Genomic DNA, 13,321 nt, shown 5'->3' on the forward strand with positions numbered 1-13,321 from the left:
TATAGAGAGAGTTTTGGGACAACCAGGGCTATAAGAACAGGAGTGGGGAGGAGGAAAGGGGATGGGAGGGGATGGGAGGGGAGAGGAGGTTAAGTTTTCCAAAAGGAAAAGGAAGAAAAGTCATGATGAAGTATAAAGTAAACCATCAGAAGAAGCTAATTTTACAGTAACTGACTTTGAAAAACTGTGAAACACTAAGACAGAAAACTTACAAGCAGAAAAGCAATTTTCTTGTTAATCTGACATTTTCTATATTTTCAAAATAACTCCTTTTAAGGCCCTTTTACATTAGGGAAAAAGACTTTGTCAGTTCAACTCCACACCAGCTGACCCTTCCAAACGTTAGCCTGTGAACTGCAATTGATGTGAAAAAGTACAACTGTATCAGATATTTTTAATCCTCTCCATATTTTTTTTAAAGCCAGGGATGGTGGTACAGGCCTTTAATCCCAGCAGAGGCAGGCAGTTCTCTGGGTTCCCAACTAGCCAGGACTCTATACTAAAACCCCAGGTCAAACAAACAAATAATCTTAGAAAGAAATATAATAGCTGAACTAAGATGTCACCAATAGATATGTCAAAGTGGGCGGGGAAAAGCCCACACACAAGGCCTCAGCTTCCACAAAGAGCTACAGGCAACCAAGTAAGCTGGGCGGGAGAGGTGGCCCCTCAGGGAGGAGCCACCAATTGGCACAGTGACAAATGTTCAGCCCTGAAAAACATACATACAAGCAACCAGGTTATATTAAGGCCCATATATGTGTAATCATACACATGTATGCATATAATAACTATTAATGAAAGAGGAGGCCCTGAAGGTGAGGGGGAGCAGGAGGGAGGGGAAATCAGAACTGTTGTAATTATTCTCAACAAATGAATCCCAAGCCTTTCTTGAAAAATACCAAACCAAGGCACAGGAAGAAGCTGTGGCTGGCCACTCCCTGCACCTGCTCTCCACCTCTGCACTCCACCTGCACTCTACCTGTTCTCCGTCTCCAGCTCATTCTTGCGTAGATTTGCATCATCTAGAAGGCTCTGCAATAAGGCAATTTTCTCATTGTCTGAATCCTCTTGATTGAGTTTTAACATTTTATTCTCATGCTGAAGACGAATAAGTTTCTCCCTGAAAGAGAAAAATAAAAGCTGATTATCTGGTTCATTAAGATACTATATGAATCATGAGCCAATTATGATATAGAGTATAAAAACACAGGATACAAATGAAAAATTCAGTGCCTGTAAGAAATTCAGTGCCTTAATAAAAGCAAAAGGTATAGCCTTTAGGAACTAAACTCCTTCTAGAATGTATAATCTGAAGTAACAGTTTCTGTGTATGATGACAAATGATGAAAAAAATTCCAAACCCTATTTCCTTTCTTATTTATATACTTAAACTATGAACACATGACTGTAACTGTATAGTGTAAAATGACTGTTGCTGAAACTAAACCCTCTACTTCTATGTATTTATTCATACAAACAAATATTTGTTTTTCAAGAGAAACTGCTACTTGCTAGTTACACTTAAAACTCCACAATCTTTTAATACTGTATCTCAAAAATTTAAATGACAGAGCACTAAAATATATAAATTAATTATTATTTGTTTAGATAATCTGTTTCAAGATTTTTTAAAGGATTTATTTATTTATTTATTTATTTATTTATTTATTTATTTATTTAATGTAAGCACACTGTTGCTGTCTTCAGACACACCAGAAGAGGGCATCGGATCCCATTACAGATGGTTGTGAGCCACCATGTGGTTGCTGGGATTTGAACTCAGGACCTTTGGAAGAGCAGTCAGTGCTCTTAACCACTGAGCCATCTCTCAAGCCCTATTTCAAGATTTTAATAATTGTTTTTGTCAAGACAGGATTTCTTTGTGTAGCCCTGGGTGTCTTGGAACTATCTCTACAGACTAGGTTGGCCTTGAACTCACAAAGATTTGCTTGCCTCTGCTTCTCAAGTGCTAGGATTAATCATGTGTGCCACCATGGCCTGGCAAGCTTTTAATATGTTAATAGTTATCTGCTTTGTAAAAATACCTTTGTGTATATTGTTAGGTATTTCCTTAAGTTTTTTTTTTTTGCCAGAAAAACGAATTTTCAGTGAAAAGATGGGCACATTTCTACATATTCTGCTACTTTTTTTCAAAACATTTTTCTCCCTACTTTTTACATTGTTTGAGGATTTTAGTCCCTCCAAAACTCTAACATTGGTGAAAAATATCAACTGTTAACTCACTGTCCGCGACATATGCCATAAAGTTTTCATCACCTTACAGTTTCATTTTTCCTATTAGCTCTTCAGGATATTGAGACTACTTAAGTCATAGCTAATCACATGCAGAAAAAAATAACAGGTCTGAGTCAATGCTCCTTTCTAACTTAACAATCTCTCACCACCAGGCTTCCTCAGCTGCAGAGGGAAAGGATCATCCATTTACATATAAATAACTGCAAAGAATAAGGATGCATTCATTCAAATAATCCACTTGTTTTCAGAAACAAGTGAAAAGTAAAAGATCACAGGGCTGGGGAGGGGCTGATGGCCTCTGTCAGGATTCCAGGATGGAGAGAGGGAACAACCCCCAGCAATGGGCAGGATTCATCACCCCCTTCTGTACACTTGGTTCCCCTCCTCTCACTTTCCATTTGTACACACAATGCTAGGATGTACTGTAGGACGCGAAAGCCCTAAGATGCTAGGTCTAAATATACGGTGAGGAATACTGAGGGCAGAGTTGTTTGCAGCAGTACACCCTTATGAGACCAGTCCTAGTGGGTGATAGACAGATCTTAGTAACGGATTATGTATTTGGATGATGGCTAAGATAAGCCTTTGCCTTGGGTATTTTCATGCTGTCTTCAGAGGATCCAAGAGTGGGATATGTGATTTTTCTTTTGTAGTGTGCAAGACTGTCTTACCCAAGTGAAAATAATTAGTTCTCCAGTCAAGTTTAAAAAGCTTCTAACATACCTAAAACATGGAAATTTAATGCTGAGTGATTCAGGCTGAAATGTACGTCAATAAGAGGAGCTAGTTCTGTGTACACTGGAGAGTAAGGGCTCTGCAAGGGTATTGTGCTGAGTGACTGCCACTACCATTCTCCTTACCTGATTTCGGGTGTAACAATCTCTGCTGCAAGGCTGTCTGAAGATTCCTGGCTTCCCAGAGGCATTAACCCTACAAACACAAGGAGAGGCAAAGTCAAGGAAGCACAACTACCTCCTTTGCTTAAGATGCAGCGTCTGCAGGAAGCACTACCCTGAATTTTAACACTTAAAAAAACAAAAACAAACAAAAAAAACCCTCTGTTTTTTGGGGGGGGCGTTGGGAGTTGTTATTTGTTTTGTGGTTTTGGTATTTGAACCAGGCTCTGTGGATACTAGGCAAAAATCAACTAATTTTCTCAAGTAAAGACCAAGTTTTAGTAGCCTTACAAAATTAATTTATTGTTATAACAGTTTTAAGGGTATAATACATACCATTAAGTGCATTTCAATGTTATCCAACTACTACCATTATCTGTTTTCAACTATTTAAGAACTGAAACAGAAATTCTATAACCACTGGGCACGCGCTCTCCCTGCCTGTAGTTCCCGGGTAAACCCTCTTCTACTTTTCATCTGTCTGGGGCAATGGGTGGCCTGTGCAGACATGTACGCAGAACCGTGCATTGGTCGCTTTTTACTTAGTTAACACAGTTACGTTGATGATTTGCCCATATTACAGCACTTCTGCAGAACTTTCTTCTCTTTACTGATAATATTCCAATGTATGCATTTATTGTACTTAATCTGTTGGTGGATGCGCATTATTTCTACTTAGTAGTAATTGTGAATAATGCTATGTGCATATATATGTGCACAATTATCTGATTGTATCCACTTTCAGTCCTTTTATTAATGTACTTAGAAGAGGAACTAGTGAATCACATGTAAACTTTATGTTTAAAACATTTCAAACTTATTTCTATAACATTGCCCCATCCTGCCTGTAATGCATAATGGTTTCAACTTCTCCCAACCAATTCCAATCAACGTTTATTTTCCTTTGTTTGCAGTCATGGTGGTAGTGGGAGGAGCACTGGCCTCACAAGTTTGTGTAATGAATTGATCTGTCTTTTTCTAGTGACCAACGATATCACTAATTCTTGTGGGTTTTGGCCATCTGTTAATCTTCTTTGGAGATATATAGTTCCTTCTATTTAACTCCTTTGTTCATATGTGAAATGGGTTTTATTTTTTTTATAATTATTCAATTTTCAAATTCTTCAGTTATTCTGTGTAGTCTCTGTGTATATATATCCCGTGTTCATGTATATGTCTGAGATCATATGCAGAAGTCAGAACTGACCTCAATTGTCTTCTTCAATCACCTGCACTTTCCATATATTTGTGTATATATGTTTCTATATATGTACATGTGTTCTAGGCACCTGAAGTGGCCAGAAGAGGGCATTGCTCTTCTAGTTGCTTTTTTGTTTGCTTGGTTTTTCAAGACAGGGTTTCTTAGTTTGACACTGGCTGTCCTAGAACTTGCTCTGCAGGCCAAGCTGGCCTCTAACTCAGATCTGCCTCCTCTGCCTCTCTCAGGCTTGGATTAAATCATGTGCCACCACTGCCTGGTATATTTTTTGTTTGCCTTGGATTCTCTGGAACTTGAGTTACAGATGGTTGGGAGCCACCCCGTGCTTGAAGGGAATCAAACCCAGGTCCTCTGGAAGAGCAGGCAGTACTCTTAACCACTGAGCCATCTTTCTAGCTCACTACTTTATATTTTGAGATAGGATTTCTCACTGAGTATCAAGCTCACACTCAGGTCCTCATACTTCCATAGCAAGCACTTTAACCACTGAGCTACCTTCTCAGCCCCTGGATATTAAATCAAATATTTGAAAATACTTTCTTCCATTATGTAGATTACCTCTACTCAGTTGAAGGTGATTTTTGGTGCATTAAGAATTTCAACATTAATAAAGTCCCATTCAATCATCTTTTGTTGTGCATGCTTTTGGCACCAATTTCAGGGGATCACTGTCAAACTAAATGTGATCAGAATGTCTGCCTACCCGGTGAGGTTTTATACTTAGTCCTTTGGGTCAATTTCATTCTTCTGCATTTGAATACACAGTAGGCAATCTATTTTCTCCTTGCTGCCTGTTCCCTTTTTTCCTAAGTGGTCTGGCTAGAAATGCTAATATTACCCTGAAGAAAAGTGGTGATGGCACTTCATTTTCTTCCTAGTTGCTATGCCCACTCCAGTGAAGTCTGCCTGTCAAGGTCAAAAGGCCTGGAAGCAGTCATGAGGCAGAGTTTCGAGGAAACTCAGCCTCCTGGAACCTTGGCATTCTCATAACCCATATACTCAAACCCTATCCCCACGTTAGTATGGTGTATGCTCTCTTTCAGTATTATTTTATTATAAGTGCCTTTAAAGATTGAATTTTAACATAGGTAAGCCTCCACCAGTGTTCCAACGTCCTAGAAAACCCTTGAAGCCAATGAGCTTGGAATTCAGTAGGAATTCTGTGAGAAGGTTACCTATTCAGTAACATTCAAATTTACTTCTAGCAGAGAAGGTGAAACTAATTAGGCATTACAAAGAACAGAGCTAGAATAGCTCAGGGCTAGTCTGCAGAGTGATTACTTAGGACTTAGGACAGTAGCCAAGTCTAACCCAAACAAGGGAATACACAATGGCCGAGCAAATAGGTGGGTTTAAAATGTAAGAGTTAGGGAATCCCCCTGAGACAGGTTTCTTCACTAGGCCCAAAGAAACAGCATAATCAGGCATTTACTAAGAACCCCTGGTGGTGGGCTTAACAATAGACTAGCATTACACCTGGCTCCCTTCTTAGTGGTAAACAGCAGCCTGGTTCCCGCCATCTTTTTTTTTTTTTTTTTTAAAGATTTATTTATTTACTATATGTAAGTACACTGTAGCTCTCCTCAGATACTCCAGAAAAGGGCATCAGATTTCATTAGGGATGGTTGTGTGCCACCATGTGGTTGCTGGGATTTGAACTCGGGACCTTCGGAAGAGCAGTTGGCGCTCTTAACCACTGAGCCATCTCACCAGCCCCCTCCCGCCATCTTTTGATGTATACATTCCTTATGTTTTGTGTCACTGTAACTCTGCGGATATGTCACATGGTTTCTTGTTATTCTTCTGTATAAAAAGTTTGATGCTCGATTTGACAAATTACACTCAGATTCAACATAGTCTCTCCTGTCCAGTCTGTTTGTCACCCCCACGCCCACCAACTCTATGCCCATCTGTCCGAGACCTTGATTTGCATGGATTGAGGAGGGCCCAATGAGCCCAGTCCGTGGCACCTAGTCTTGGAAGAAAAACTTTCATTCTTTCACCACTGAGGTTTTCTAAATGTTTCTTTATTGTGTGGAGGAAACTTTTTTTTACTTCTGGTATACTGAGTTTTTAAAATTAGGAGTACATGTTAGACTTTGTCAGATGCCTTTTCCGTACAAACTGAAACTATTTCCCTTTCGTTTGTTAATGTGGCTGACAATGAGCAATATGTCTATTCCTGAAGGAGTTCTACAGTAAAGTTCTAAGCAGGCAGGGTGTGCACCTTTCCAACTCCTATTCGGAACCCTACTGCAAGTCTTAGCTAGTACAGCCAGACTCAAAGGAGATAAATAAAGGGATACACATAGAAAAAGGGCAAGTCTAAGATCCATATTTGTAGATGATAGTACTCTACATAAGAACAGACCTCAGCACACGCATTTATTCCCAGTACTCGGGAGGCAGAGGTTGGTGGATCTCTGTGAGTTCCAGGCCAGCACAGCCAAAACTGTTAAACAGAGAAACAAAACAAAACAAATTCACTGCTCCCCAAAACCCAAAGAACACCATCACCACCACCATCATCAATAACAACAACAGACCTAAAAGTCTCCACCAGAAAACTCACAGACTTTCAGCATCATGGAAAGATAACAAAATTAATACACAAAAATGTGTAGCATTCCTATATACCAATAATACATACACTGAGGGGAAAAATCAGGGAAACAATTCCATTCACATTACCCTTAAAACAAGCAAAGAAGCAAACAAAAAGCACCTTGCAATAAACATAACCTAGGAAGTGAAAAACTTCTATGATGCCAACTGTGGAACATTGAAGAATTATATTGAATAATAAACTAGAATACAGACTCTAGAAAACACAAGCTTAAGTAAAAAATTTCTGCAGTTACTCAGGTTATAAGACCTATGGTTGGAAAATAGGGCTGCGACTTTTCTATAACAGAGAAAACAGTTACTGAGCCGAGATGTCAACAGATCAGGAGAAACTCTTTGCCAGCTACAAGGGCAAAGGGTGGACATGAGGAACAAGGAGATGAGTGGGGTGCATGGGAAACTCACAAAGAATTAAAAAGTAAAAGCAGAAAGAATATATAAAGTATATAAAAAGACTAACAGTCAAGAAAACAGACAACCTAACTTAAAAAACTGACTAGCGAATTAAACAGAGAATTCTCAAAACCAAAATCAAAACAAAGAAAAAAACCAAAACCAACCAACCAACCAACCAACCAAAATGACCAGTAAATATTTTAAAAAGTGTTTAACATCATTAGGCATCAAAAATGCAAATCAAAATTACTCTGAGATTCAATCTATTCATTGATATCAGACTGCCTATTGTTAAGAAAATAAATGACATCAAATGCTGGTGGTTGGCAAGAGTATGAGGGGCCTTAAGAGGCAACGGGTGGAAATGATCTAAATACAAAGTATTTGTATATAATGCTATAATGAAACCCATTAGAACACTCCCATATTTTTTTACTTTTTGAGACTAGGTCTCATTGTGATGCTCTGGCTAGTCTGGATCTCACCATGTAGATCAGACTGGTTTTGAACTCAGAGATCCACCAGCCTCGGCCCTGAGTGCTGGGATTAAAGGTGTGCACCACCACACCCAGCACATTCACTTTCCTTCACGCCAGGTAAACACAAAACGTTCCTACTCTTTAGTAACTTACAGTTTAGTGATGAATGAAAATGTCAGTTAACACTGCTAAACATTCAGGTTGTTCTTCAATTTTACTGTTAGAAACTTTTCCTTAATCATTTCTAGAAGAAAAACTACACAAAAAACATTGAACCACGTGGATTTTTATATAGTAAAAGAATAAACATGGGAGTTTATTAGAGACTGAGCAATGGGGTAAGGTTCAGGTTAGATTATGAAAACTCTGAAAAAACCTAATGTAGAGCTCATGGGGAAAAGAGAAAGAACTTCAGGGATACAAAGAGGAAGTGACTACATTGGGAAATGAAGATAACCAGCATTCTCTATTACACACACACACACACACACACACACACACACACACACACACCGTACAAGTATGTGCATTATATGAGGGAGCATGCTTCTCTCCCCTCGAATATCAGTCATCTTAATGTAGCCTGGGAGAACGTGGGCTGTCTGAAGCAGGGCTGTACACCAGGTCGGGTCTGGAGACAGGTCAGGAGGACAAGCAAAGCCAACGGTCTGGCAGCAGTTCCACAGCAGCTGATAGTCAAACGAGGTACACTAGGAAGTGACGTCATGGAGAGGGGACTGAGGGTGTATGAAAGAGATAAATGAAGTTCTTAACAGAAGTAAGGAGGGAGACCAAGGCTAGTCAGAAAGCTGTTTCTGGTAACTAACAAGGGCTGGGTTAAGTGTGAAACTTGTCCTAGCCATTACTAGTTAGTTGCCTACTGTGCTGACTAAGGGTGGCAGAGGGCACACTGTGAGCTAAGCACTACTCTCTTCCCGTGACAAAGAAGTCATATGTGTATATTTTTTTCCTTAAACATTTTAAGAATTTGTCAATCTTTTTCCTAAAGACTTATTTTTAATTTATGTGTATGAGTGTTTTGCTTTCCCATATGTTAAGTGCACCATGTGTCTACAGTGCTGCAGAAGCCAGAAGGCGACTGTGGATCTCCTGGGACTGGGGTTTAGTTATGTGAAACCCAGTTATGAGGGGCATCCAGTGCTTGTAGCCAAGCCTTGCCAACCCCAGGGGTAAGTGTCTTCATGATTCAAAATCCATTCTACTTTTTGCAGAAATCACTGACTTGGCAAGGTTGATAAACTTTAAAAGAAGCCACGCAGAGTTTTGAGAATGACAGTATCCAGGTTCACAGATGATTTTGACTTGTAAAACTCAAGAGATTACATAATTGGGTTAAAGATGCTAAGTGAACTCAGTCCCCCAAGCACAGCCGGCTAAGATCTTGGTGAGCAGTTCAAAAACTTAATTTATTTTGCTTTGTCAAATTTTCACTTTCGTCTGTTCTCAGAATCATCTCAACATGAATTCAACATGTCACTGAAGACAGGACTTGTCTCCTTGGGTTGGTTATAAAGACTTTTATCAGCCGGGCATAGTGGCGCACGCCTTTAATCCCAGCACTCGGGAGGCAGAGGCATGCGGAATTCTGAGTTCGAGGCCAGCCTGGTCTACAGAGTGAGTTCCAGGACAGCCAGGGCTACACAGAGAAACCCTGTCTCAAAAAACCAAAAAAAAAAAAAAAAAAAAAAGACTTTTACCTTGAGTGGTGAGCTGCCCCTCCTGAGCCTGCACACAACGCAACTCTTCAATGGTTTCCTTCAGAGAATCTCTTTCCGTTCTTAACCTCTAAAGGAATAGAAAACAAAGATGAGCGCTGCCAGTTTACTAAGCAGGCTTTATCCAGGAAGAAGATTAACAGTAATGAACACAGGCTTACTTCTGGTTTCGATCTTTTATGGAGAGATTATGTGAGTAGAAACATGAAAATGCTTGTCTTTTTATTTTCTATTTCCACAATGCCAGATATCTTACTGCAAGGCAACACCTTACTCATGCTTAAGCATGAGACACAAAGCTAGCTAGTTTGTCCTTTACTATTTTCTTACCTTTCTTTTCATTAAACAAAGATTCAGGATGAAGACTAAATACTCAGACTAAAAAGCAAACTATGCTAAGTAGTGGCAGAACAGTATCCTCCACGGGAATTACACGGGAAACAGAAGAGCTACACACATGAAAGGCAGAGGAAAAAGATGTAAGGGGCAATGATAAAAAAATATGTGTATATTAAACAAATGAGAACTGAACTAAAACTGTTCCTTGAATCTTTATTTCTGGGAAAAAGAGGGAACTGTGACTTTAAAGTAGAAAAGTTGATTTGAAAAGGAATTAATGTAGTCAGAAATGAGGTATATTCCAGCCTTAATTTCTGCACTCTGAGAAACAGAATGCCTATTACATACTTACATCTTTTTCTTTCTGAAGACCATCAACTTTTTCTTTTAGCCGCTTATATTCAAAATCTAACTTATCTGCTTTCTTTGATTCGTCAGATAATCTATTTTGCAGCTCTACAACCTGATACAAAATATAAAAATGACATATAATTTCAATTTTTATAATTTCTATAACTTGAAACATTAGAAATTGTGATCAAGGTGGTGGAATGTAGCTTAACAATAGAGTATATGCTTATTAGTGTGTACAAAGGCCTCATATGCTCAACACCCAGCATACCCCCTCCAATGTAAACAAAACAGATTTCAGAAAATACATCAATCTCGTCTACAGGTATATGAAGATCCTATCCTCACCATACTTGAATAAGTTTATATAATTCATCACTCTAACAAAAGGGAGAGAAGTAGGAAATAAAGCCTGTCTAGGTAAGACAGGCTCCTAGAGTCATCTAGAAAATGGTAATAATTATCAGAGAATCTATAGGGGCTTTCATTCCTTGCAAGAACGAGATGGACAGGAAGATAGGAAGAAATACCAGTGATGGTAAAACTCAGTTACACAGCCCATCTTAGAAGGGGCTAAAATGACAGTGGGAGATGCATGCATATGCTGTGGGTAATGAGAGGTACCAACAAGAGGAACCAAGAGCTTTGAGTTTAACAGGAATGAAGAGTTTATTTAAAAAAAGCCTGGCTGTGAAAAGGAAGAACAAGGAGAAAATACCAAGCAGTCTGGGTATGGGCTGTTAGAAAGTGCTAGGACTTTTAACCCTAGCACTTAAGAGGCAGCAGTCAGCAGATCTCTTAAGTTCCAGACACACCAGGGATACATGTGATAGTGTCTCAGGGGACAGGAGGGAACAGATTCCTGCAGGTTGTCCTATGACCTCCATATGCATGCTGAGGCACACCTATGCCCCCTGCAACCAGTAAATAAAATGTAATAAATCTGAAATAAATATAAAAACAGCTAAGCATCATATGGTAGTGGGATAACAATGTCCTCCACAGCACATGTATTTGAATGCTTGGTCATCAAGGAGAACTTCTGAAGAAACCACAAGTATTAGGAGGTGTGAATCTGTAGGAGGAAGTGTGTCACTGGTGGGCTTTGAGGTTCTAGAAGCTCAAGCCAGGCCCAGTGTCACTCTCTCTTCCTGCTGCCTGCAGGTCAGGTTGCAGAGCTCTCAGTTCCTTCTCCAGAACCATCACGTCTCATGTCTGCCCGTGTGTGTGTGTGTGTGTGTGTGTGTGTGTGTGTGTGTGTGTGTGTCACCATGCTCCATGGACTCAGCCTCTGAAACTGCAAGCAATCCCCCAATGAAATGTTCTCTTTTGTTAGCTGCCTTGGTCATAGTGTCTCTTTACAGTGACTAAGGCAAATCACAAAAACAAAACTTGGTAGAGTATTCACTCGATTTGACTGAAAGGCCTGCACATGATTGCTAGTTTAAAAAGTCATGCATTGCGACACAGCCCTTGCCAGGCAGCACTAAGAAGAATTCTGCTTCTGTTCTCTTACTTGTCTCTTGTATGTCTCAAGCTGTCCCCGGGCGGCATTAGCTTTTCTTAACTCTTCCTCCAGACTGACAGTGTTCTGCATGTACATCGTATTCTTTTCTTCCAAGAGCTTAACCTGCCGCCTCAAATCTCCAAGGTCTTCCAGCTTCTTCTTATAAGATTCGACTTGGCCTTCTAGTTTAGATACTTTATCAGAAGAGTGTCTAAAACGACGGGAACTCAGTCAGAAGCATGCCCACAGCTGTAGAGCTGTTTCAGACAATGTTAAAATAGTAGACGATACCAGGACTTAACACACATTAAATTCCTTAAACATACATGGCTTCCTCCTCAGGAGGACGACGCAAGGCCATCTAGTGAGTCTAAGCAATTGGGTGTGGTGGGTAGCAGACAGATGAAAAGAATTATAAAAATATAAATTAACAGCTCCGAGAGAAATGGGAGACAGGGCTATGGACTAGTGAGTAGCAGCCCGGAGGTAAGAGAAAACATCCCTAACGGGAAAAGGGACTAATTCACAGCATGTGCGTTTCTCTGCACACTGTAGTGTTCTTAAACAAAAAGGGCTCCCACGAGGACGAGATTGTGAAAGAATGGTGAACAGTGAGTACCTACACGGAGAACACGGGAAAGGAAGGAGAAAACTGCCAGCAAAGAAATGAAGTCAGTCTTTATGACACAGACCAAGGGCTAGGAGGGCTCACAGTTAAAGAAGAGTAGCAAGAAGGAAGAGCCAGTGCAGACAGCAGTGGAGTGACTGCCATGGGAATCTAACATTTATTTGATACTTATTTCCCTATTAATTTAAGTGCTTATAAAGCCATTTAGATACTCATTTACACTTTCTTTTTAAACATGTCTGTGTGCTCAGAGATGCCAGCGTCTGTAACCTCTGAGATGGAGCATTGTGTGTTTGCATCTGTGTGTGTCTGGGAGGCTGGGGGTGGCAGGGAATCCAACATTGCAGCGAAGGGCGACTCTTTACCTGAGAACGTCTATTTCATCCTTTAGAGACTGAGCTTCGTCTGCCAAAGTGGTCAGCTCATCGTTCTGCTGCCGAAGCTCAGAGATTTCCTTTTCTAACTCCTCACAGCGGATTCGATAATCGTCTTTGGCTGCTTCTAGTCTGCAGCCAAACAAAATAGATAAAAAGCACTATTAAGTGTCTCATAATTTTCCTTAGGGAGAAAAGAAAACAAATTCCATTCCTCCTGAGCATGTATCTCACTTCTGTAAGCATAAACTCTACCCAAGTCCTACCTGCCGTGAAAACAGGTTTAATCGATGCACAAAGTTCTCACAGCAGGAGAAAAGAGCAAAGGTTTCCAAATTTTTAACAAGAATATATATGAAGAAAAGCTGTATTTAGACCCACAAAACCAAACACCAACCTTCCTTGGAGTTACAAGGCCCTCCTGTCTACTGTCCAATGTATTTCATGTAGACTACTTACTTTCAATTTTTCTTGTATAAGTATTTAATAAAGAGTTGTAAATTTTATATAAT

The 13,321-nt window shown here is 39.9% G+C and overlaps 1 protein-coding gene across 5 annotated transcripts in view; it reads right to left on the reverse strand.

Moving 5' to 3' along the window:
* Window positions 1–13,321, reverse strand: part of Hook3 (hook microtubule tethering protein 3) — a 98,198-nt gene that overhangs the window by 36,837 nt on the left and 48,040 nt on the right. For all 5 annotated transcript variants that reach the window (NM_207659.3, XM_006509150.3, XM_006509148.3 and 2 more), the window contains exons 10-15: window positions 12,801–12,941; window positions 11,817–12,018; window positions 10,302–10,412; window positions 9,593–9,680; window positions 3,120–3,189; window positions 983–1,123 (exon numbers count right to left, since the gene is read on the reverse strand). In NM_207659.3, coding sequence (NP_997542.1) covers window positions 983–1,123; window positions 3,120–3,189; window positions 9,593–9,680; window positions 10,302–10,412; window positions 11,817–12,018; window positions 12,801–12,941 — 753 coding nt within the window. The remainder of the gene's footprint in view (window positions 1–982; window positions 1,124–3,119; window positions 3,190–9,592; window positions 9,681–10,301; window positions 10,413–11,816; window positions 12,019–12,800; window positions 12,942–13,321) is intronic.

The sequence above is a fragment of the Mus musculus genome, chromosome 8 (genome assembly GCF_000001635.26).
Source record: "Mus musculus strain C57BL/6J chromosome 8, GRCm38.p6 C57BL/6J".
In the NCBI taxonomy this organism is placed as follows: domain Eukaryota; kingdom Metazoa; phylum Chordata; class Mammalia; order Rodentia; family Muridae; genus Mus; species Mus musculus.